This window comes from Cervus canadensis, chromosome 10, assembly GCF_019320065.1.
Source record: "Cervus canadensis isolate Bull #8, Minnesota chromosome 10, ASM1932006v1, whole genome shotgun sequence".
NCBI lineage: Eukaryota > Metazoa > Chordata > Mammalia > Artiodactyla > Cervidae > Cervus > Cervus canadensis.
In genome coordinates this window covers 23106299-23132938 of record NC_057395.1, presented here as the reverse complement: position 1 = coordinate 23132938, position 26640 = coordinate 23106299, and the positions used below count along the sequence as shown (strand labels likewise).

General features: G+C 37.1%; 2 protein-coding genes across 2 annotated transcripts in view; one reads left to right on the top strand and one right to left on the bottom strand.

Annotated features, from left to right (window-relative positions):
- Positions 1–26640, top strand: part of MALRD1 (MAM and LDL receptor class A domain containing 1) — a 512454-nt gene that overhangs the window by 77142 nt on the left and 408672 nt on the right. Inside the window, exons 13-14 of the mRNA XM_043480161.1 lie at positions 3309–3482; positions 9884–10004. Of these exons, the coding sequence (XP_043336096.1) occupies positions 3309–3482; positions 9884–10004 (295 nt within the window). The remainder of the gene's footprint in view (positions 1–3308; positions 3483–9883; positions 10005–26640) is intronic.
- On the bottom strand, positions 1377–2052 carry LOC122448671 (selenoprotein W-like). The gene is given in 1 exon segment (XM_043480162.1): positions 1377–2052. A coding segment is annotated over 1 exon segment (261 nt). The 3' UTR covers positions 1377–1791.

Sequence of the window (26640 nt, the reverse complement as noted above, 5' to 3'; positions counted from 1 at the left end):
GGAGCTCTCTCTAGTTGTGGAGAGTAGAGGCTACTCTTGGTGGCGGTGTGCAGGCTTCTTGTCATGGTGGCTTCTCTTGCGGAGTGCAGACTCCTGGCACACGGGCTTTTAGTTGTCGCGGTGTATGGACTTAGTTGCTCCATGGCATGTGGAATCTCCCTGGACTAGGAATCGAACGTGTGTCCTCCGCATTGGCAGAGGGATTCTTATCCACTGTACCACCAAGAAAGTCCTGTAAACATTTACTTTAACACTAATGCTGATAGTCCTACTCAAACTTCCTTCTTTTCTTTAGTACCTATTTACTGCTGCTGCTGCTGCTAAGTCGCTTCAGTCGTGTCTGACTCTATATGACCCCATAGACGGCAGCCCACCAGGCTCCCCGGTCCCTGGGATTCTCCAGGCAAGAACACTGGAGTGGGTTGCCATTTCTTTCTCCAGTGCATGAAAGTGAAAAGTGCAAGTGAAGTTGCTCAGTCGTGTCTGACTCTTAGCGACCCCGTGGACTGCAGCCCATCAGGCTCCTCCATCCATGGGATTTTCCAGGCAAGAGTACTGGAGTGGGGTGCCATTGCCTTCTCTGCCTATTAACTGAATACCTACTAAATACAAATTGCCCTAGTTGGTTCTATGAGGAATTAACGACGTGCATTGTGATTTTGAGTTCATGACATAAGGTTACGCTACTAATGTGTATTACCGTGGGAACCACAGATTCTGACTACGCGTCTGTCTAAAGTCATTAACTTTGTGCAGTATTTTCACCCTGACCAGTATGAAGTTTGGAAAGACTCTGGGAGGTTTCTTGGTCTATACCAAACTAAAGAATTCTCCTCAAGGAGGTTTCTTGGTCTATACCAAACTAAAGAATTCTCCTCAGATCTCTATAATGCCAATTCACTTTAAAAAAAGTAAATTAAATGTGAAGTTCTAAGCTCTTATCCAATTGAATATGGATCCCGTTGGTATTTACTCTTAATGCACTATTAACTTCACACGGGTAACGTACTGAGTGACAGTTTGACAGCTTGAAATTCTGGTGTGGCACGCACAACTCTTCAACTAGGTTTAAAACTCTGTTTTGCATATTTACAAAGTTGGAACATGCTGAAACTATAGCAGGGATCTAAAATTTAACTGTGGTAGGGGACCGTATAGCCTCCGTTTGCACAGAATTTAGTTAAACACTTCCATTTGACTTTATGTTTCTTGGCTTGCCTCAACACCTGAGTGTAGGTGAACTTGGTGGTAAAATCTGATATGAAATGGATGATCAGAAAGAATGCTTTGACCAAGTGATGGCAATTCAGCAGACACTGAAAAAAATGTGTACCACATTGAAACAGAGAATGCTTGATGTTTCAAACAGTTTTTTATTTTTTTGTTAACCTCATCACCATTTATTGAGTTGTGAACTGTTGCCATCACTGCTGAAATCTGAGACTCACTCATCCTGATCCTCCTCTCGGCTTCCCCTTGAAAAGGAAGCCTGGAGAAGGACCACCCCAAACACCATAGGGGAGAAGGGAAGACAAGGGCCGGGTGGGGTTGAGGGGAGATGCAGGGAGATGAGGGACGGGGAAGGCAGCAGGACCAGCGTGCGGGGACACACACGCACTCCCCGCCCCCCACACAGGCAAAGACTAGGGGTGTCCATCTCTGCTCCAGCCGGCGGCCGTGAGAACATCAGGGAAGGACCAGGCGTCCAAGAGACATTTCAGTCCTTCCTGTCATGAAGCGTCTGCCGGGAAGGGCTGGGCCACAGTTACTGGTCTTTGCCTTCAGGGCGCATCAGGCCTGAGCCAAAGCAGCTTTGATGGCGGCCGCCAGCTTCAGAAACGTGCTCTCCGCGTCCAGGTAGCCATCGCCTCCCTTCTTGGAGTGAACCAGCCCTGCTACGAACACTTCAAAGAAGCCGGTGACCTGGGGAGTCCCCTCGCCGCAGATGTCCAGACGGCTAGGGAACTCATCTTCTAACTTCTTCTTGAGCTGAAGATACTTGGGCTTGTAGCCTCAAGCGCCACAGTAACCCACTCAGACGACTACCGCCATCGCTCCGAACCGCGGTGCCCGCTGCCGCGCGGACTCGCGATCCGCACCCGGGCGACGCAGGGCGAGATCTGCTCAAACAGTTTTTTAGAAGACATTACACACTTTTTTCAGCTTTCATCTCCACTGAAATTGGTACCCACAATGACATAAATGGGATAATAAATAAGTAGTAATGTGTGTAATAATGTCTGTCCATGCAACAAGGTAAAAGTCCAATGATGAAGGGGAAAAAAATGCAGGAATTTAAAATGTAGTGAAACTTAAAAGGAGTCACTTTGAGTCAAAAGAGAATGATTTCATTTCTCAGAAGCCTCATCTCTGAACAATGCTCTGTTTGTCTTTGAAACATGAAGTGTTAGAGCTCTATGGAATAATGAGAGGAAGAAAAAATTGCTGTTGTGTCTGAACTTGGTTTTGTGGGGTTATTTTCCTTGATATATTTTGTATTGTATCATCCAACCACTGAGGCAATTAATTTTCAACTTGCCTTGTGTCCAGTCCTTAGTAAATGGTCAGTAAATATTGGTTGAGTAATGATGGTGCTGAATTCCATGTTATAGCTGCAGCTGTCAACACCTAAAATAATCCTCTCTGTTTTCTCCACTACCTGGTTAACCTGTCAGTTCTTTAGATTGTGTCACCATTGATGGTGAATAGGAAACAAAGTGATCAAATCTGGGCTCCCTAACCTCAAAAAGAACATTTTCTAGGTAGATTAAATTACTGATAAACAGTATTATATGATCTCCCAAGGTTTTTGATAATGTCACAACAAAGAAGGAATTAATGAAAAAGTATTCCTTGCAGTCTTCTTTTACTTGAGAAAAATTTTGAAGACATCAAAGAGAATGAATAGTAGTATGTGATTTTGTAATTTGAGTCAGATGTAGAATGTGTATCTTCCTAGAGTCATAAGAAGCAAGAAAGCAAGAGAAAAGGGTCCTAAAATGTTCCCTAGTGGTGTAGACAAATATTTGTTATACTTGTCTGAGCAGGATCCTGGTGTCTCATGTCTTTAGACAACTCTATAGCATGTGTTTAAAATACCAGTTAATGTAACTGCCTTGAGCCTTTTCTTAAGCAGGGACCACAAAGGCTGGCAGAAGATGTACTTAGCATTTTATGAGTCTACATATTTGGAGGAGAATTAAGATGATATTGAACACCAAAGTAATTTTGGGTATTTTTAATTATAGAAGATCTACTGGGCATAAGTAAATGGAATATTTGTATCACTCAAACACATTTTTCACCAGGTGCGGTTTTGGTATCATTTGTCTCAGCATTCACGTCTCTCGCTTTTTACAAGAACATCTCTGAATGGGGATTTGCAGAAGCACAGTGATCTAATCGGAATCTCTGAATCTCAATGGCGACAAGCAAAAATCAATCTCATTGCAAAGGCTGGAGAATCTGCTCTCCCTTTTCAGGTAAGCACGTAAAAGATGAATACAACTCAGAAGAAGATGCTTATTTAATGCTGATCTTCCAGACAACAGTAGAACACATATGCCCCGTAAGTTTATCTGATATTAATAAAGCAAGCATATTTATTCACAGTCAGGGATAAGTAGAGAGGTTATCTTGACTAAGTACTCACAACTTAACCTGTGAAAGCAGAGCAAAAATGGAGGTACGGATTGAACAGGATGGCAGAGAGAAGAGAAATGTAATGGGAAAATGTTTTTCTTAAATAAGCATGGCAGAGTACATGAGGTAGTGAAAAATATCTGAGCTGTACTCCAATTTGCTGTCCATTAATACTGAGAATTTTATCACACTTTTATGTCATTTTCTTGGTTAAATAATGAGAGAAGGAAACTGTAGCTTATCAGATGATGCCCCAGCTTCCACCCTTCTGGACATGACTCCCTTCTGGATGATGTTTGAAAAGAGCTAGTTTAGTAACTAGATTGGATGGTGAAATTAGAGGAACACTCACTGCTATCAGTCAGCTGGTCTGAGTTCCCATCTCTGCTTAACCCAAGGGTTGCTAAGTGACTGTATACACTACGCCTTCGAGCTTCAGATTTCCCAATCTGTGAAAACCACAGTGAAAATAAAAGCAATATTTGGGGAAGCTGAGTATTAAAGAAAATGTAGCTGAAATGGTAGCTGTGAACATGGGCTCTTTAGCTTGGAGTTCAAACCCTGGTATACAGTCAGAGGGAAATCGCTTAATCCTTCCATGCTTCTGATTTTTTCTCTATAAATGGGTGCATGAATGTAAGATTGTTGGGGTGTTTGAAGCCTCTGAAAAATAACACAACTCATCTGCTACTCACTTCCTAACTGAGGCAAATAGAGAAGTCAAACAGGGAGAACAAACTATTTTGGAGAAGATGCCTTTAGAACCTCCAGGTATATATTTAAAATAGGGACTTCCCTTGTGGTCCAGTGGTTAAGAATCTGCATGCCAATGCAGGGGACATGGGTTTGATTCCTGGTCCAGGAACTAACATCCCACTGGCCACAGGGCACCTAAGCCTGTGCTCCACAACAAGAGAAGCCAATGCGATGAGAAGCCTGCACAAGGCAAGTAGAGATGAGCCCCTGCTCTTCATAAGTAGCAAACACCTGTATGCAGAAATGAAGATGTAGTGCAGCCAAGAAATAAAGTAATATTTTTTTAATTTAAAATAATGCTTCACCTCAGAATAAACAGCCCCACCCAGAGAACAACCAACTGCTAGGGAATCTAGGACTCAACTTTTGGGGAGACCGCTTTATCATGAGTGATGATATATCAATGTTGCCTCCTCAGGTGTAACAAATGCCCCCCTCTGATGGGGGTGATGATGATGGAGGAGGCCATGGATGCTTGGGGTGAGGAGGTGTGTGGGAACCCTCTGCACCTTTCTCTCAACTGTGCTCTAGAGCTGTCCCTAAAGGTGCTCTAAAATCTTAATAAAAAACAAAACCCCAAAACCAGAATGTCCTTTGTTGAAAGTGACTCTTTGAGAAATATTAGCAGTTGAAACTCATACTGTTCTTTCTGGGCTTCATTAACCTGTCACTATTATTGAAGAGTTTTAGCGTAGTGTAGGGTTTTTTTTTTAATTATTTCTTCTTTGGGGATTTTTGTCTTTGTTTTTGCAGTGAGAATTGAGATTGCTCTTTATTATCTGGGGACATATTAACTCGTTTGTGGATTGATCAGGGTTTGATGAGATTTTGTAATTTGGCAGCCACGATGTTTTCTTAAACAGATGCACTCTGGTGCTCTCTCTCTCCCTCACTCCCCTCCCTGGGGAATCAGCAACCTGTGCTGGTTTTTCTCTCTCCTAACCTGAGGGCTCCCAGTCAGCACCAGTCAGCACCAGTCAGCCTCTTTGTTTTTTTTTTAGTATATTTTTGGCTGCGCTGTGCGGCGTATGAGATCTTAGTTTTCCAACCAGGGGTCAAACCTGCTCCCCCTGCCCTGGAAGCACAGAGTCTTAACCACTGGACCACTAGGGAAGTCCCACGCTCTTCTTAATTGTTCTGGCTCTTGAGGGGGATGAATGGCCCTGGGTTCTTGCTTTAAGCTTCAGCCGTCTTTAATTTGCCCCTGAGAAGGTAAGGGTTTTAGCCTGTGCCTCTGCTCCTTCTCATGTCATCCTAATACTTGGCTTGTTTTAGAAACTATAGCCAGTGAAAAGAAAAATAAGAACCGTTTTCTCAGATTTCACCATTCAGAAGGCTATTATAGGTCCACCACCTCTAAGCAGAAATTTAGAAAGTTAAAATTTGGAAAGCAATAAGCTTTTGAAAAACAAATTTAGAGGCAGAGTTTAACCTGACCTGAACCAGTGTTAAGCAGTTCATTTAGTGATGGGTTTGATGATAGAGAGCTGCCCTTGGTCTCTCTGAGGGCATCATGATAGAGTTAAGATGAACATCCACACCTCTGCACTGTTCAGATGTCAAATCCTAGTTGGACTCAAAGACTGGGGGTAAGGAATTGGGGTCTGTGTAACATCCTGGTGTGAAGCAGTGCAGATTTTATACACATTTTATAAGATAGATAAATACACAGTCACACACATACATGATGTGTTTTTATTGAATACATTAATACTATTTAGATACATTATTAAATCTTTCAAACAAGTAGAAAGTACACAGAGAGGCAAACACCCATGTACTTAAACTTCAGAATGAATTAATATGAACATTTTCATTTGCTTGTATTGTTGATATGTTTGTTTCTAAAAACACAGCTTTTGTCCTCTTGGTACCCTTTTCTACTCCATTTCTTATCCTCTACAAGAAACAAAAATGCTAAAATTCTGTTGTTTTTAACCTGATTTTTCTAAGTGTATTTTCAAAGTTATGGAAATATGCATGAGGAGTCTAGGTAGGTGTAGTTCTACTTCATTCTTTGGTCAACAGCAAATGGAAAAGATATTATACCTACAAAGAGTCAATCTAGCTCTTACATATTCCAATAATTAAAGTTTATCTTCTTGGAAACAGACTCCTTTGGCACTTTAAATTTAGTGGACTGAAGTATTTAAGGGTGACCTTCGTCATTGCCTGACCATCAGTTTAATGCGACTAAGCATATATTTGTCCAGTTATCTAATCCAAACATTGGAAAGGAGAAAGACATGGACTGTGTGACCTGTCTGTTCTCTTGTAGCCATGACATTCAGATTCAATGTGGTCCTTTGATGTCTCTCGTACACATCGCAACAGAATATAAATTGCTCTGATTTCTTTAGGAAATCAGTGCCTGGGTTAGGTAGGGCTTTCAGTCTTCTGGTAGAAATGGATTTGGCTTACTGTTTGTTTTGCAAGAACAGCAAATTAGCATTTTAATATTCTCTCCATTGTCTTTGCAGTTTTTATTGGAAGAACGTAAGTCACATAGTTCACATTAATAGTATTTTTTTTTCCGATCTGTTTTAACTGTTCCTACTCATTTTAAATATTCAGCTTTTTACACAAATATATTCACTTAATTTGCAATTTGTTTCCTAACTCTTCTTCTTAACTTCCTATCTAGAGGTGGTACTTTTTCTGAATACTGTTTATTGATTTCAGGTTGATCTGCTGTCTTTGAGTTTGCTACTAAAGCATAATTGTGTCACATTTAGATTTTATTTTAAAATGATCCTTTTGTGGAATTTTCTACAATAATTCATACCATTTTCACTCTTGATCAATGTTGATGGTATAAATCAATAACAATTTCCTGATGTTATTTGAGGATTCAGTGAAGGGTAAGATTTATAATGCAAAGTAAAAGCTGGTCCGGTCTCTGTAATGTTGCTGTGTCCTTGGCCTTCTTAGTCCAGGACTTCATTAAATCTTGTTTTGCCAGGTAGCTCTATCCTCCAGCATCTCTGAAGACCAGTTACCTCTTATTTCATGGTAGTGATGATGTTGAGCATAATCATCCATGGCTCAGGTCACACATTTTTCTTACTCAAATGTGACCTTCAACCAATAACTTCAGTTCTCTAAGCTCTGTTTCCTTTGCTTTAAAATGTGGATGAAAATAGCACTGTCTTCACAGGGTTAAAATAAGTGAATGTATTTTAACTTATTTAGCTTACTCCAAGCCTGGCATGTAAAAAAAAAAGCATCCAAGCTCTTTAGTAAAAGTCTGCTGTTGATCTTATTTTTAACACCACCATCATTGTTTAAAAATTACTGTTGTCCAGTTTTTCTTTATTTTTTCTTACCATATTCCCATAGTCTCCATTTCCTCTTGGATTAATATTCATTCTCATTATCCTTTGTTTAAAACAAGATATCAAAGAACTAAAATTTAAATATGCTAGTTGAATATTGCTCTGGAAAACCTTCTCTCAGTTTTACAGATGTAAAAAGTAACCACTTGACTGTAAACAATATTTACCATTGCCGTGCTTCCTGAAAGCAAAAACAAGAAATGATTCTGCTCACTCAGGGAATAATATAATATAATTGACTGAAACAAAACTCAGCAAGATCCTAAAAAATAGTTTTAGAAGGAAAGATATCTACATATAATTAGAAATTTTAGCTCTCAAGTTACCTTCAGAATCTTCTTAAAATTAGGTTTTTCTCTCTGCCTTTTTGCATGGTTGAAGCATCTCTTCTGAGCAACCTCTGGCTCACACACTGATTATTAACTCATACTGTAGTTCTCAGGAGGAACTGCCTTCAATGACGAATTGAAAGATCAGCTTGGTTTAAAGCAAGTAATACAAAATAGAAACAGTGAAGATGATTTTGGCACAATCAGGTGATATTATTTACAGATATGAGATATATATTTTTAGAGGAATTTTAACATTTTTCTCTACTTAAAATTGGAGGATTTTAATTAATCCAGATCAAATTGTAACTGTTCATCACATAGTCTTGCATTTAATTATATAGAGGAAAGCAGGCAAAGGTATAGATGACCTGAAACTGAAGTTTAGTATTAGTGAAGTGAAGTCGCTCAGTTGTGTCTGACTCTTTGCCACCCCGTGGACTGTTGCCTACCAGACTCCTCCATCCATGGGACTTTCCAGGCAAGAGTACTAGAGTGGGTTGCCATTTCCTTCTCCCTCTCTACTAAAACTTTTTTCCAAATTCTGTCTCACATTCTTGGCAGAAGTAATGAAGTGCTTTTCTTTGATTCTCTTAGAATCTTATGCATGTTTCTTATATAGCACTTATGGTATAGTTTATGTCAATGTGTCTTACCAAGTTAATTTTAAGATCTTTGAGCTCAGAGATCCTCCCTGATAACATGGAGATGCACTTTCTAGCCACTTGCTAGCCTGGACTAGTGGTCCTGCTATGTGTTGTTAAGACTCTGCACATATTTTTTTTCTTTCTTTCTTTCTTCTTCTTCTTTTTTTTTTAAAGATTGTGGAATAACAGTATAATGTGAGTGATTGGTAAGAAAGAAAACAAATTATATTAGTCATTGTTTAGAAAGTTAGAATAAATTAAACTTAAGTAGATGCTTCCAAGTGCTTTAGCATATGAATGTTATTAACCACTGTGTTTTTTTGCCTCACTAAGTAGGTTTCCATATATGTATATATAATCTATATAAGTTTTTAAATATTCTGATATGTAAATGAATCATTGCCTCCAGCAGACACATTATAAATTAACTCATATCTCAATTAAATTGAGTTGTAAACCACGCAGTTGATTACCCCAAAGAGCTCATTTTAAATGCTTATAACTCTTAATGGCTCCAGTGGGAAGGCCGCCCTTCAGTTGTGATGAATGTTGCAACTTCTAATTGAAACAAGGTTACCTAGGATATTAAGGTTGCATAAGGTGCTGTCAAAGCAGTTATGACTTTATAAATTCCTAATTTGAATTTTCTGATCAAAACAATTTTCTAAAATTAGGTTGGAAGATTGGGACATATGCAAATGAACTTCTCTACACAAAGAAATATGATTGTAATACATTTACTTTTGTTAAAAAATGATTAAGGAAGATAGTTTAGGGGGTACAAGCAAGGTTTATTCAACACTTCAAGAAACAATCTCTAATTTGGAGATATGCAAAATGGGGTGGAAGGCAAGAAGCTTTATAGGGTAAAGAATAAAAAATGAGGAAGAGATAAAACAGAAAATATTCAGTTGGTTGAGGCCTCATAGTCAACCTTGTTTGGGTTGAGAAGGAATAAGGAAATAAAGAGTCCAGAATTGGCTTGAAGTTTGGGTACTGACTGACTGAATGTACTGTGTTTCTGGTCAAGAGGAGCATTTAAAGGCATGAAAGTTACTTAAGTTTTGATTTGCTGCCATGGCACCCAGGGCAGGAATGGCTCCATCTTGGGCCTAGAAACTAAAAAAAAAAGTTTATAGTATATTTCTAATAATTTATATTTCTATAATTTTAGTTAATTTTGGAAGCTACAGTTTTATCATCAAATGCTACTGTTGCTCTAGATGACATCAGTGTATCCCAGGAATGTGAAATTTCATATAAGACACTTCCAGGTACTAGTGTGCAAAGCAAAGGTAAGTTTTTTCTTTTTTTTCTTATGGTTGTTGCAATTTTGAACATTGAAATGGTTTTCTTTGATATCAAAATGTAAAAATATAGGTATACATTTTAAGTTTTTGATATGTACCATTTAAAAAATCTTTCTTGAAGTTGTCACAATATTTTTCTGTTTTGGTTTTTGGCCACAAGGCATGTGGGATCTTAGCTTCCTGACCAGGGATGAAACCCTCACCCCCTGCATGGGAAGGCAAAGTCTTAACCACTAGACCACCAGAAAAGTTCCTCAAAATATAAAATATATTAGAATCCTTCATTAATATAGTTCACTATTCACTAATACCAGGATGTGGATTATGTCACATGTCCATGAAAACTAAAACATTTCTTTTTTTTTTAAAAAAAAGTAAAAATGCGGTCTATCACAGTCTAGGCCTGAGGCTATCCTCTAATAACACTGTATACTTGTGCCTAAAATTCTCACATACAGATTATTTAGTTATAATAGTTATGAAAGAATTTTAAATATTTTGCATGTTTTAAAATACCTCTCTAAAAATCAATTGTATTTTAATTTTGTTTGATACTTCAAGTGAATGTGTAATTAAATTCATGTTTCAGAATTACTCAGGAGTTCAAAACAAGTATTGCTTAGAAAAGTGACTTAAGGCCAAAGAAGAATTTCAAACTTGACCCTAAAATTATGTGTTTAAATTCAAAAGAATCTTTTCAAGAAACAGATGGAGTCTGACTAGTTCTTTGACTACATATTTTGTAGAGAATTTCAATTGAGAGAAACATATACTGTCATAAAAATGGATCCCAAATAATAGGATAGGCATTTTTGAAAACCTCTCTGTAATATCTGGGCTTCCCTGGTGGCTTAATAATTCACCTGCCAATGTAGGAGACTCAGGTTTGATCTCTGGGTGGGGAAGATCCCCTAGAGAAGGAAATGGCAATCCACTTCAGTGTTCCTGTCCGAGGAATCTCATGGGCAGAGGAGCCTGGGGGTCTATAGCCCATGGGGTCTTTGTGAGAGTCCATTGAAACGGGTATACATTGTGCCTGCAGTTACTTTGTTATTTTAACCCTGGTTGACGTTTCTCTCTGACCACCCCTTTCCTCAGGTCTCACTTAAGAAACAAAAATGAATATTAAAAATGTTTCTGAAAATTGTCATACTTCATTTTATTAATCTCTTTACATGAAAAATAATTGCATGTGGATATCAGGCATGTCATACATTCTGAACTTATGTTTTCTTACATGACATATTTAGTGAGAGAAGTTAAATTCTTAAAAGGAGCTAAATGCATTAATTAAGGATGATATAGGAGAAACTATTTTAAATTGAGATCTGAGTTAAAGAACTTTTCACTAAGGATCTTTTATTAAAGGCATCTTTCACTGGGGAGGCTGTATATTCTATGTCCTAACTGTATTGTGTTAACATGCTTTTACATTATTCAGAATGTGTGTCCTGAATTTACAATAAACCATTCTAAGCTGTGTGTAGTGTGTGTGGGGGGTGGGGGTGGGGTTTTGATAGACATTACAGAATGTAAAGCAGCAGATTTAATGATTAATGAGTTTTGGAGGGTTAACCAGAATTACCTTATTTCTGATAATTAATTAAACATTTTCCTTCTTCTAATTAAATGCTGCATCACCAGAATTGGAATCGTAGGAAGGTGTTAGAGTTGACATTGAGGGCGGTGTATTTGGAAGCAGAAGTGGTTAAAGGTTTTAAATTATCAGTAAAATTAACCTTAGTAGAAGTCTCTGAGAATACTTGATCTCATTTACAGAGAATTCTCTTCATAAATTAACTCAAAACTCATTTATGTGTGCTTCAATTGGCACACCAGCTCACTTGGTTAGGGCATAATTCTCATTAGGCCAAATTACGTGAATTATTCCTGAAAGACTAAAGATTTTACACAAAGGAAAAAACTTTCTTACCATTTGTACAAATTTATCCAGTAGGCAATCATAAGATCTCCTTCATGAACTTTAGTATTTCCACCGAGCAGGAGTTTAGGGATGGGAGGAGAAGGGGACTTGTCAAGTCCTACTTACGGTGAGTTATGTTATATTTATGGCCAGAGATTTATTGAGACCCTATGCTTGCCATGTTTAGCTCATTTAAAAACTAGTGTTCATGAAACAATTACACATTCCATCTATTTGTTGGAAGAGAAAAAGATGTTTTATTCTCTCCATCTCTTCATTTGAAGCTGGACTTGTGCCACATGAGGACGCAGGCTGGACTTCATCCAGCAGGGTGTATGATTTCACATCTGACTGTCCAGATGGAGCAGAGGAAGCCAACTGTGGTGAGTGAGAGTCTAGACTCACTCGACTAAGATCTGTGGGTACATGTTTACTCTCTGAATGTTAAGTGCATGCTACTTAATTAATGAAGAATGTTTCTTTTTTTGTTATTAATATTTTAAAAATATTTTTATCGAGGTGTGATTAATGTATAACATTATATTGGTTTCAGACTACAACATAATGCTCTGATATTTGACTATAATGCAAAACAACCATGAAAATAAGTCTAGTTATATCACCATACGTAGCTATAAAATTTTTTCTTGTAATGAGAACTTTTATTTAAAAAAAATATTTATTTCACTGTACTGGATCTTAATTGTAGCATATGGGATCTTCGTTGCCCTTAACTTTAAAAATTTACTCACTTAACAACTTTCAAAAACACAATATAATATTATTGCTTATTATTACCATGCTATACATTATTACATCCTCATGGCTTATTTATAAGTTTGTACCCTTTGATCCCCAATTCCCTGCCTCTGGCCATTACCAGTCTGTTCCCTGAACTAGGACCTTGGGTTTTTGTTGTCTGTCTGTTTTCTAGATTCCAGATGATGTCATATGGCATTTGTCTTTCTCTGGCAGACTTATTTCACTTAGCCTAATGCCCTCAAGGTCTATCTGTGTTGTCACAAATGACAAGATTCCTTTCTATTTTATGGCTGAATATTATTGCACTGTCTATGTACCACATTTTCTTCATTATTATAGTAATGCTGCAGTGAACATGGGTCACATATATCTTATTGAGTTAGTGTTTTTGTTTTCTTCAGATAAATTCAGGGTACCATCTGAGTGTCCTACACTTTTAACTCAGTTCTGACACTATCTACCCAGAGATGCCATTAAGTTCTACAGGTTAAGACTCAGTCCTACAAGACTGCCTCCCTTCTTCTGCTATACTTTGGATGATGGTCTCAAGTCCAGGTTGTTACTAATTGGCTGGCTCTGAATCAGGTTCCTTGGACTCCCTCCTTGGATTTGATTAATTTGCTAGGGCAGCTCACAGAACTCAGAGAAACATTCTACTTACTAGATAACCTGTTTATTATAAAAGGATCTAACTCAGCAACAGTTTGACGGAAGAGACACAATGTGGGGGAAAGGATGAGGAGCTTCTGTGTCCTCTCCAGGTGCCTCTCAGCACCTCCACATGTTCACCAACCTAGAAGCTCTCCAGACTCCATCCTTTTCAGTTATTATGGAGGCTTCATTACATAGATATTAACATGATTGATTAAATCATTGGCCACCAATTCAACCTCCAGCCTATCTCCTCTCCTCAGTGGTCAGGGGTAGGACTGGAAGTTCCAACCTCTAATCACCTATTTGGCTTCATTGGCAACCACCCTCCACCCTTAGGTTCACTCCAAAGTTGCCTAATTAACATGAGAAAACACAACTTTGTTATTCTGCATACTTAGGAATCCTTAGTTGCCGAGAATCCACCTGCAGTGCAGGAACCTCCGGAGATGCAGGTTTGATCCCTGGGTTGGGAAGATCCCTTGGAGAAGGGAATGGCAACCTACTCCAGTATTCTTGCCTGGAGAATCCCATGGACAGAGGAGCATGGTGGGCTATAGTCCACAGGGTCACAAAGGGTTGGACAGGACTGAAGCGACTTAGCATGCATGCGTGCATACTTAGGAAATTCCAAGGATTTTAGGAACTCTGAACCAGAAACAGGGATGAACCTTTTGGATGTAATCCCGCTTGTGTATATTTGCTTTTGTTGACTCAGCTTCTGGTGTCAAATTGGAAAAAGGTTGCAAAGACTTTTGTCATGGAGCTTCTTTCCTGTGTTTTCTTCTAGAACTTTTATGGTTTCAGGTCTTATGTTGAAGTTTGTAATCTATTTGAGTTAATTTTTGTGTATGGTATAAAGAGAGTGGCCCACTTTGGTTTTATTTTTATGTGACTGTCCATTGTTCCCAGCACCATTTGTTGAAGAGACTATCTTTTCCCCATTGTTTATTTTTACCTTCTTTAATGAACATTAATTATCTTTGGGTGGGTTTACTTTTGGGCTCTCTAGTCTGTTCCATTGATTTGTGTTTGTTTTAATGTATGGCAATAACATAGTTTTAATTATGATACCTTTGTAATATAATTCGAAATCAGGGTGTGAGATGCCTCTGTCTTTGTTCTTTCTTGTTTCTCAAGATTGCTTTGGGTATTTGGTGTCTCTTGTGGTTCCATAAAAATTTTAGGATAGTTTGTTCTATTTTTTTTGAAAAATACTCCTGAAACTTTGTTAGGGATTGCATTAAATCTGTAGATTGCCTCATGGGGAGGGGGTTTGGGGGGGTAGCATGGGCATTATAGCAATATTAATTCTTACAATTCATTGAGCATAGAAAATTGTTCCATTTATTTGTGTCATCACCCATTTCTTTAATTAATGTTTTATATATTTTAGTGTCCAGATTTTTCATCCCCTTGGTTAAATTGATTCGTAAATACTTTGTGGTGTCTTTTTTTTTTTTTTGGGTGCACTTTTAAGTGTCAATTTTTTCTTAATTTATCTCTCATAGTTCATTATTGATATATAGAAAGGCAATAGATTTTTGTGTATTGTTAATGTATCCTGCAGCTTTACCAATTTGTTGATTGGTTCTAACAGATTTTTGGGGAATCTTTTATATTCATGTCATCTGTAAATAGTTTTATTTTTTGTTTCTGATTTTGATGCTCTTTATTTTATTTTTCTTGGTAGATATTGTGACTAGGTCTTCCAATACTGTTAAATAAAGATGGTAAGTGTAGGCCTCTTTGTCCTGTACTTGATCTTAGAGGGAAAATGTTCAGCTTTCACTGTAGATTATGATGTTGATTGTGGGCTTGTCATATATGGCTTTTACTATGTTGAGCTACATCCTCTTAATACCCATTTGGTTGAGAGTTTTTATCATAAATGGATGTTGAATTTTGTCAGGTGCTTTTTCTGCATCTATGGAGATGATCATTTGGTTTTTATCCTTCCTTTTGTTCACATGATGTATCACATTTGCTTCATTTTGTTACATGGTGTGTTACATTTGTAAATACTGAGGCATCACTGCATTCCTGAAATGAATCCTTCTTGATCCTAGTGTTTGATCCTTTTAAGGTGCTCTTGAATTTGGTTTGCTAATATTGTTATTGAGGTGTTTGATGAAGATCTTTGTTCATCAGGAATATTGGCCCCCCTTTTTTTCCTTGTGGCATCCTTTTCTGATTTTGGTATCTGGGTAATGTTGGCCTGAAGGTATATTTGGAAGTGTTCTTCCATTTGGAGAAATTTGCTGGGATGCTGTAGGCTAGATTTGGTTAACAGCTTAGTAGTCAAGAAAGAAACTATCCACAGAGATACCTGCAAAACTCACTGAAGGGTGACTTATCCGCACTGTCTTATAAGGCTGGTGGTCATGATTTAAGAACAAAAACAAGAAAAAAGTACCCTGGAACCAAAAAGGGAAGTTCTTTATTCTGCCATTCTTTGTGGCATTCTTTGCTCTTTACTAAGAAAGCCAACCATTGTATGAGCTATTGAAAAGAGAAATGTTTGCACAGTCCAGCTCCGTTATCTCAAAGCAGAGCAAAGAGGGTAGATTTGGAGCTGGGACACAATGTGATTATAATTGGCACACATTCCTAATGTTGTATAGTTTGTAATTGGTGGAAGGCCATCTTACATCTGGGTAATCTGTTCCCAGAACACATTCTTAACCACACATTTTGCAACCTTTCTGTCCTTTCAAGTTCATCATTAAATTGAAAATGATAGTTTCCAGAAATGAAAAGTTGCTTCCTTGGTCAGTTTGAGCAATAGGAAATTTGAAGCCAGTGAAAGAATTTACTTTTGGAGGAGAAATCATGCTCTCAGGCCCCTAGGATGTCAAATGGTATCTTAGGAATTCTGTCTAGAAGTTTTAAAACATTAATATCCTTAAACAAAAAAAGAAAAGAATGAAACCTTAATCTTTTCCCTTTAGAAATTATTTTATCACATTACATTTCATAAATCAGAAATGCACTAAATTTCTTTCCATTCCATTTGTGTGTTTCAAGGATTTAAAAGACTTATAGACACAAAAAGAGGATAGGGATCTTTATTTGGCATTGGATCCATGATTACAGTGAATTGAGTTAAAAAATAAGCAAATGAACTTCAGTTCTCTAAAATCTTTGTCTTTTATTTCTTTGCTTGTCCAACCCCCCGCCCCCAGCCCCGCAAGGCTGATTTTATCGTGATGAATCTGTTTTGTCATACAAATGCTAATTCTTCAACCCATTTTTATGAATTCATACATTAAAGATTCCAGCAGTGAGTTGAGATGAAGTAAAGGCACAGTAAAGAATCTGGAGTAAAAGCAGGCATCTTTTGTCTTCTTTGCAGCAAAAAAGAGAAGTAAGCACAGTGATTTTAGGCTGAGAGTTTAGCAGTGAACTTACTTGTCAGTTTTCCCATAGAAAGCTTAATTGCTTTAAAAAAAAAAAAAAGATTTTCTGTAAGGAGGAAAAGACGATACCACACTCAGGATTTCTACACATAAAAATAAATTCTCTGTAAAAGGAACATTGCTCCTCTAGGGTTTCAAATATTAATATCTTAATGCAATTTATTCTAATTTTCACAACTATCTTGGACCTAATTTGAGTTGTCTTCTTTATAATAAGAATGATTATGACTTACCTCAAAAGAGTTATTAAAATTACTATGATTTAGGTGTTCTGTGTCTCTAAAATATCTTTGAACTTTTTAGGAAAAATTACCAAATGTAATTTTTAACCAATTTTGGTAAAAGACATAGTTTATCAGATAGATGAGAAAGCCTGTATTTTTTAAAACAACTCTTTGTATTTTAAAGGTATTATAATATTCCCAAACATCATTTTCTAAGCACTTGTTATGTACTTCTGTCTAAAAACTAGTTAGTAGAAAATGCATGTGCTTTTTTTCTAAAAATAGATCTACATAATTTCTCGTTTTCTACTTTTCTCTCTGTTCACAGAAAAAAACACATACATCAGTACTTGGTTTGAATTCAATAAAGTCTAAGCCAAAGCAGGTTGAGCAGAAAAGGAAAGAGTGATTTATTATTTTTCTGATTTGATTTTTCAAACTTAAATACTGGCTGTTTATTTTTCCCAAACTACTATGTCTGCTAAATATAAAAATGTATGTATTAAACACTGGCATTTCTACAGCTGATAGTAAGGTAGAGGCTAAGTGATTTTATGTGTTGATGCTTTGGAGGCCATTTCCATGTACTTTTGCTAATATTTTACCTTCCATTGGGCTTCCCTGATGGCTCAGATGGTAAAGAATCCACCTGAATGCAGGAGACCCAGGTTTGATCCCTGGGTTGGGAAGGTCCCCAGGAGAAGGGAATGGCTACTCACTCCAGTATTCTTGCCCAGAGAACTCCATGGACAGAGGAACCTGATGGGCTACAGTCCATGAGGTCTCAAAGAGTTGGACATGACTGAGGGACTAACATTTTGATTCACTTCGCTTTACCTTCCAATAGTAATTTTTGTATTCTGCAGCGAGACAAATTTCTTTCATGACACAACAGCATTGTGAGAAAGCTTGAATTTTCCATATCTGTTTCTTTTGCTATTTGTTGAGAATGTGTGTATGTTTGTGTCTGTCTGTGTGAGAGAGATCTAATGACAGCTCTGTTTTTACTGCTTATATTCTAAAAAAAAAAAATGTTTTTTGAGAAGGTATTTTTTGGTGAGATTGAACATATATAAACTTAATTATAGAATTAAAGGCTTCCTAAAATGCACTTTTCTGTATAACCACAAATTGCTTTTTATTTTAATGAAAGATGGGAAAATAAGCTATTTCCTATTTTCTATCTAATGATGTTTTCTATAGACCCAACTGCCAGGGGAAAAGAGGGTCTCCAAATAAAACTAAATTTGCTAATTATTTAGCATCTTGCTTAAATGTATATCAATCTACACATTTTTTTAGAAAGAAGGCTATCTTGCTATTTTTTTTTCTTACTGAACTGGGTTCTCTTTCTCTTCATATTGTCCTCCACGATTTAGACACTGTTTTCCCGTCCAAAAAAATAAATAAATAAAATCTCCCTAGACAGAGGTAACTGTAAAAGACTAGAATGGAAAGTTGTTTCTTGTGAAGGCTCATCATTTCTGTGACATAAAACTAAGAAGTTGAGAAAAAATCCATTCATTCTCATTTGTGGGGCCATTGATCACTGAGGGAAAAAAAACTATTTCTGTAAACAAGTAAAATCTGGTAAATGACCCATGATGATTTGATCAGTCTTTGCTGTGGATAATTATGTTGTTAGACTAGAGAAATTCAGGACAGTAGAGATAAAATAATAAAATAGGTAATGCAGTAGACAGTAAATTTTCTCAGTTGAAAATTCTATTGAGAATATGAATCTATGTCTTTCTTTAATAGAAAAGCCTTTTTCTATGATTATTTAAGATTAAATTTCAATAAATTACATTATTAAGAGTATCTATGGAAAGATTTTGTGTGCATTATTGCATTGAGCTCAGTTCAGTTTAGTTGCTCAGTCATGTCTGACTTTTGCAACCCCATAGACTGCAGCATGCCAGGTTTCCCTGTCCATTACCAACTCCTGGAGCTTGCTGAAACTCACATCAAATTGGTGATGCCATCCAACCATCTCATCCTCTGTTCTCCTCTTCTCCTCCAGTCTTCAATCTTTCCTAGCATCAGGGTCTTTTCCAATCAGTCAGTTCTTCACATCGGGTGGCCAAAGTATTGGAACTTCAGCATCAGCCCTTCCAAGGAATATTCAGGACTGATTTCATTTAGGATGGACTGTTTGGATCTCCTTGCTATCCAAGGCACTCTCAAGTCTTCTCCAGCACCACAGTTCAAAAGCATCAATTCTTCAGTGCTCACCTTTCTTTATGGTCCAACTCTCACATCCATACATGACTACTGGAAAAACCATACCTTTGACTATGCGGACCTTTGTCAGCAAAGTAATGTCTCTGTTTTTTAATATGCTGTCTAGGTTTGTCACAGCTTTTCCTCCAAGAAGCAAGCATCTTTTAATTTCATGGCTGCAGTCACCATCTGCAGTGATTTTGGATCCCAAGAAAATAAACTCCATCACTGTTTCCATTGTTTCCCCATCTATTTGCCATGAAGTGATGGGACCAGATGTCATGATCTTAGCTTATTGAATGTTGAGTTTTAAGCTAGCTTTTTCACTCTCTTCTTTCACTTTGATCAAGAGGCACTTGGATTTTATTTTTCAGCATGATCATTTTTCTTCTTCACTCTGAAAATTATAAGCTAGAAGTATAAGTGGAATTATTTTTGCTTGTATACCCCAACTACTTCAGTCCTTCTCTTTAGTTTCACACCTACTACAGTTGTCCATTTAGTTTCTATTTTCAGGTTAGTGATGGTTGTGAGGAGAAATATAAGGGGATTTAATCATCCTCTCCTGTTGAACACTAGATTTGCTTAGCAGTCCCTGTCTCCTTGCCTTGAAGAACTTTACCACTGTAGATAGTGAAGTTATCATTTTCTTCCGGGGTTGATAGAAACCCCTTTCTTTGGGGTGTAGACTTAAACATAGATTTAAAGATGGTATGATAATAATATACATTCTGTTACACACTTCTCATGCACTTATTTTGTTCCTGACATTGTTTAAAATAAACTTATATGTGTAAACAATTTATAGCTAAGAAAAATAAGGCACACAGAATGAATGTCACGGCTCTTCCTATGGTCGTGGTCATGCAGTTAGTTCAGTAGAGCTAGAGGTGGGAGTGAAAAATGAATCTTGGGATTGATTTTCATTTCACCTACTGAGTCTTCAGGGTGCTTAAATTTGTAAAGTTCTCAAAGAATGTAAACCTTTTCACCCCCATGGGCATTTATAAGAGAGGCATTAAAATCGGTTGGTATTTCCAGTGACTGTATTTTAAGACTGTTTGAGCATTTCCAACACTTTGTTAGGTTTGTATGGTAGACACAGAAAGGAGTTTTTACTTTAGGGAAAAGCAATCTAGTGAGAAAATCTAGACATGTGTGCATAAAAGAAGTCATGATAATCTATTGCCAGTCAAACCTGGTTAATAATAATAATAAACAGTGGTTGTACTTAATATCTGCTAAAAGAAATGTGTGTAGAATATGTAGAGATATTAATATATTTGCTCTGCTGTGAGTAGCACACAGAATTCAACAACACATTAAAATGGTCATAACACCATGATCATGTTGGCTTTATCACAGGCATGCAAGCATTCTTAAATATATGCAAATCAACCAATGTGATACACCATATTAACAAATTGAAAGATAAAAACCATATGATAATCTCAATAGATGCAGAAAAATCTTTCAACAGAATTCAACACCCATTTATGATTAAAAAACTCTTCAAAAAATGGGCATCAAAGGAACCTACCTCAACATAATAAAGGCCATATATGATAAACCCACAGCAAACATTATTCTCAATGGTGAAAAACTGAAAGCATTCCTTGTAAGATCAGGAACAAGACAAGGGTTCCCACTCTCACTACTATTATTCAACATAGTTTTGGAAGTCCTAGCTGTGGCAATCAGAGAAGAGAAAGAAAGAAAAGGAATCCAGACTGGAAAAGAAGTAAAACTCTCACTGTTTGCAGATGACACGATACTATACATACAAAACCCTAAAGATATCTTCAGAAAATTACTAGAGCTAATCATTGAATTTACAAAGTGGCAGGATACAGAATGACTACACAGAAATCACTTGTATTCCTATACCCTAACAATGAAATATCAGAAAGAGAAATCAAGGAATCAATCCCATTTACCATTGTAATAAAAAGAATAAAATACCAAGGAATAAACCTACCTAAGGATAGAAAAGAGCTGTGTACAGAGAACTATAAGACACTGATGAAAGAAATCAAAGATGACATAAACAGATGGAGAGATATTCCATGTTCCTGGGTTAGGAAGAATCAATATTGTGAAAATAACTATACTACCAAATGCAATCTATAGATTCAATGCAATCCTTACCAAATTACCAATGGAATTTTTCACAGACCTAGAACAAAAAATCTCACAATTAATATGGAAACACAAAAGATCCCGAATAGCCAAAGCAATCTTGAGAAAGAAGAATGGAGCTGGAGGAATCAACTTTTCTGACTTCAGACTATACTACAAGGCTATAGTCATCAAGAGAGGATGGTACTGATACAAAAACAGAAACAAAGACCAATGGAACAAGATAGAAAGCCAAGAGATAAATCCATGCATCTCTGGATACCCTAATTTTGACAAAGGAGGTAAGAATATACAATGAAGCAAAGATAGTCTCTTCAGTAAGTGCTGCTGGGAAAACTGGACAGCTACTGGTAAAAGAATAAAATTAGAACACTTTGTAACACCATGCACAAAGATAAACTCAAAATGGATTAAAGATGTAAATATAAGACCAGAAACTATAAAACTCAGAGGAAAACATGGGCAGAACACTCTATGAGGTGAATCACAACGAGATCCTCTATGACCCACCTCCTACAGTAATGAAAATAAAAGCATAAATAAACAGGTGAGACCTAATAAAAACTTTTGCACAGCAAAGGAAATTATACGTAAGGTGATAAGACAACCCTCAGAATGGGAAAAACTAATAACAAATGAAACAACTGACAAAGGATTAACTTCAAGACTATATTAGCAGCTCATACAAATGGGTACCAGAAAAACAGCCCAATAAAAAAGTGGGCAAGAGACCTAAACAGACATTTCTCCAAAGAAGACATACAGATGGCTAATAAACACTTGAAAAGATAATCAATATCACTCATTATTAGAGAAATGCAAATCAAAACTACAGTGAGATATCACCTCATACCAGTCAGAATGGCCATCAAAAAATCTACAAACAATAAATGCGGGAGAGGGTTTGGAGAAAAGGGAACCCTTTTGCACTGTTGGTGGGAATGCAAATTGATACAGCCACTATGGAGAAGAATATGGGGATTCTGACCAGAATCTAGAATGGCCTCTAGAAAGATGGTACTGATGAACCTATTTGCAGAGCAGCAATGGAGACACAAACATTGATAACAGACTTATGGACACAGCTCGTGGTGGGGAGGAAGGAGAGGGTGGGAGGTATGGGGAGAATAACATGGAAACATACATTACCATATATAAAATAGATAGCCAATGGGAATTTGCTGTTTGACTCGGGGAACTCAAACCAGGGCTCCGTAACAACGTAGAGGGGTAGATGGGGAGGGAGGTGGGAGAGATGTTCAAGTGGGAGGGCACATGGGTAAATCTACGGCTGATTCATGTTGATGTTTGTTGGTTCATATTGTGTTAGTAGAAACCAACACAATACTGTAAAGCAATTATCCTTCAATTAAAAATAAAGTTACAAAATAGATGAAAGTATACATAAAAATGTAACTAATAGAAAAAGCTGGTTTTTCTCCATAGACAATAAGGGTGGACTAGGATAGGCATGAATCAGATTCTAAAATGAGAAGATTGTGGGAAAGGTTTAATGAAAAGTTTGAGAATAAACATTTCTTGACTTCAGTTGAAAATTCCATACAGAACAGGTGAAGTTCGCTGGAAGCACAGTTTGTGTTGGTGTAATCAAATTGTTGATAAAAGTAGAGTGAGGCAAGTTGGCTGGGAAAGTTTTTACCTGGGGCATTAGTGTTGTAATATTGGGCTAGAGGAGTGGGTACTTTGGGAGAGTGCCTGAAAAGAGTCGATAATAGTAGGAAGCAGATGTCGTTTAACACTTGCTGTCCTTGGGGTTAGTTCATGCAGTCAATAAGTATTTATCAAGCACTGTACTTGATTCAACAGCTGTTTACAGGGTGAACAAGACACATGTAGTTCCTACCTTCTTAGGGATTACAGTGTAGTGGGGAGAACTATATTACACTAATATAGCCATGATTCTAATTCTGATGAGGATTATGTAAGAGTTACAGAGTGAAAGTTAATAGATTGACTCTTTGATTAGCCCTAGTCTTAAGATACCAGTTTTTCTTAGTATACTAGCCTTTTTTAAAAATTAAAATAAAAAATTTTAGAGCAATTTTAAGTTGACAGCACAACTGAGAAGGTACAGAGAGTCTCTATAGAACCCCTACCCCCAATACATGCATGACTCCTGCCATTATCAGCATCACCCACCAGGATGGGATATTTCTTACAGTTGATGAACTTATATTGACACATCATAATCATTCAAAGTCCATAGTATACCTCATGGTTCACTCTTGGTGTTGTGCATTCTATGGGTTTGGACAAATATATAAATACATATATCCATCATTATAGTATCATGCAAAATATTTTCACTGCCCTAAAAAATCCTCTGTGCTCTGCTGTTCCATCTCTTACCTGTTCCCAACTACGAGCAAACACTGATCTGTTCATTGTTTCCATAGTGTTTATTGCCTTCGCTGTAAGGTCAGGTAGTTGGGATCATATGCTTTATAGCCATTTCAGATTGGCTTCTTTTATTTAGTAATACTCATTTAAGGTTTTTTCGTGGCTTTCAAGTGCATTACTTTTTTGTGCTGATTAATAGTCCATTGTTCAATATTCCATATGAAGAAAGCAGCTGTAAACATCTATGTGCAGGATTTTGTGTGGACATGCATTTTTGGTTCCTTTTTGGGTAAATGCCAAGGAACATGATCACTGGATTATATGTAAGATTGTGTTTAATTTTCTAAGAAACTGACAAACTGTCTTCCAAAGTGGCTATACCATTTCACATACTCACCAGCAATGAATGCGAGTTCCTGTTGCTCCACAGTCTCACCAGCATTTGTTGTCATCAGTTCAGATTTTGACGATTGTAATATGTGTATGGTGGTATCTCAGTGTTGTTTTAATTTGCATTTCCTTGATGATGTACAAACATGCAGCATCTTTTCATATGCTCATTTGCCAGCTGTGTATCTTCTTTGGTGGGGTGTCTTCAAGTCTTTGGACTATTTTTTAATCAGATAGTTTATTTTCTTATTGTTGAGTGTTAAGATTTTTTAAATTTTGGACGAGAGTCCTTTATCAGCTGTGTCTTTAAGTATTTTCTCCCAGTCTGTGGTTTGTCTTCTCATTCTTTTCATGACATTGTCTTTTTCAATTTTAATTGAAGTACAGTTGACTTACAGTATTATATTAGTTTCAGGTATACAACATATAATTCTATATTTTATAGATTATGCACCATAAAAAGTTATAATATTACCGATTATATATTCCCTGTGCTGTATATTACATCCCTGTGACTTATAAGTCAAACACAGAAAGAAAATACTGTATGTTGACATTGTCTTTTGCGAGCAGAAAATTTTAATTTTAATGAAGTCTAGTTTATTAATTATTTCTTTCATAGCTTATGCTTTGGTATTGTACCTAAAAAGTCATTTAAATTTTCTTCTAAGTTATCTTCTAGGAGTTTTATAGTTTTACATTTTGCATTTAGGATTGTGATCCATTTGAAGTTAATTTTTGTGAATGGTATAAGGTCTATGTCTAGTCTTCCCTGCATTGGAAGATAAAGTCTTAAACCACTGGACTTCTGGGGGCATCCCTGAATTTTAGTAGAACGGAAAATGGGTGTCTTATGTAATACTTATCAGTTTTTATCTGGAATCACAGGATGTAGAGTGAGTAACACAGAGAAGCAAGATTGAAGGAGGAGATCACTATTGTCTATGGTTTGGATAGTTCTGACATTAACAGGGCAGTGAGTTGAAGAAATAATTATTGAATAATTTTATTGACATAATAAAGTAATTGAAACTTTGATATTGGATAGAATTTACTAGGGAGAGAGTATAGGCTAAGAGCCAGTGTTTTTAACTGAAATTCTGTCATGGTGACACCACTTGAGGTTTTCCATTCCAGATAAAGTATGATATTTAATTACATCTCCTTTGAGAGGCAATTAAATATAATTATAAATAAGATGAACAAAAGGGTCAAATAGAACCTAAAGAGAGACACACAATTAGGGAACTCTGACAAAGGAGAAACCTAGTTAAAAAAAAATTAGGAGTGATTTTTTAGGAGTGGATGGACTAAGTGGGCTTGTATTAGGGGGTCACAACTAAGTATGTCTAACTCAGTAATAGAATCAAGAACATGGGGGAAAATAAGAAATGAGAGAGAAGTTATTTCTGGAAAAAGGAAAGTCACCACTGATGCTTTTAACAAGTGCATTTTGAGTGCCTGCTCTATGCCAGGTATATAGATCCCACAGTCAGTAAAACAAACAGATATCCCTCTCTTCTTGGAACTTGCTTCCAAGTAGGGGAGAGACTGAGACTATGATAAATGAGCAGAGTGCGTACTATTTTAGAAGGGGTGTATGTTATAAGAAATAGAGTGGTGTAAGGCAATCAGGTAATAGTGGAGGGGAGGACTTTGCAATTTTAAATAGGATTGTCATAGTAGCTCTCAAAGACAAGGTGGTTTAAAGCAGACTTAAGGGAAGGGAAATAAACTGAGAATATCTCAGAGAAAAGATTTTCAGGCAGAAAGCAAGAACAAAGGGATTGAGACAGGAGGCTACCTGGTGGGTTTGAGCAATAGCAAGTGATCTGTTTGGCTGGAAGAGAGTGATTATAAGAAAAAAGGACTTCCCTGGGGGCTTGGGTAAAGAATCTGCCTGCCAATGCAAGAGACACAAGTTCAGTCCCTGATCAGGGAAGATTCCACATTCCTTGAAGCATCTAAGACTGTGCACCAGAACTATTGAACTTGTGCTCTAGAGCCTGGGAGCTGCAACTGCCAAGCCGATGGGCCCAGACTACTGAAGCCTGGGTACCCTTGAGCCCATTCTCTGCAACAAGAGAAGCCACCTCAATGAGAAGCCCTCGCACCACAACTAGAGAGCAGACCCCACTTGGCATAGCTAGAGAAAAGTCCACACAGCAGTGGACACTGATCACAGCCAAAAATAAATAAATAAATAAAATTCTAAAAAAAAGAAAATAAAGGCTTTCCTTTAACAAAAGATAAAAATAATAGGAAATGAGGCCAGAGAACTAAGCAAATGATCTAAAGCTGTGCTTCTCAACCTTGACTACATTTGAGAAGTATTGAAAGAAAGAAATTGAAAGTTAGTCACTCAGTCGTGTCCAACTGTTTGCGACCCTGTAGACGGTAGCCCACCAGGCTCCTCTGTCAATGGGATACTCTAAGCAAGAATGTTAGAGTGAGTTGCCATTTCCTCCTCCAGGGGATCTTCCCTACCCAGGGAATGGTCTCGCCAGCATTGCAAGTAGTTTCTTTAC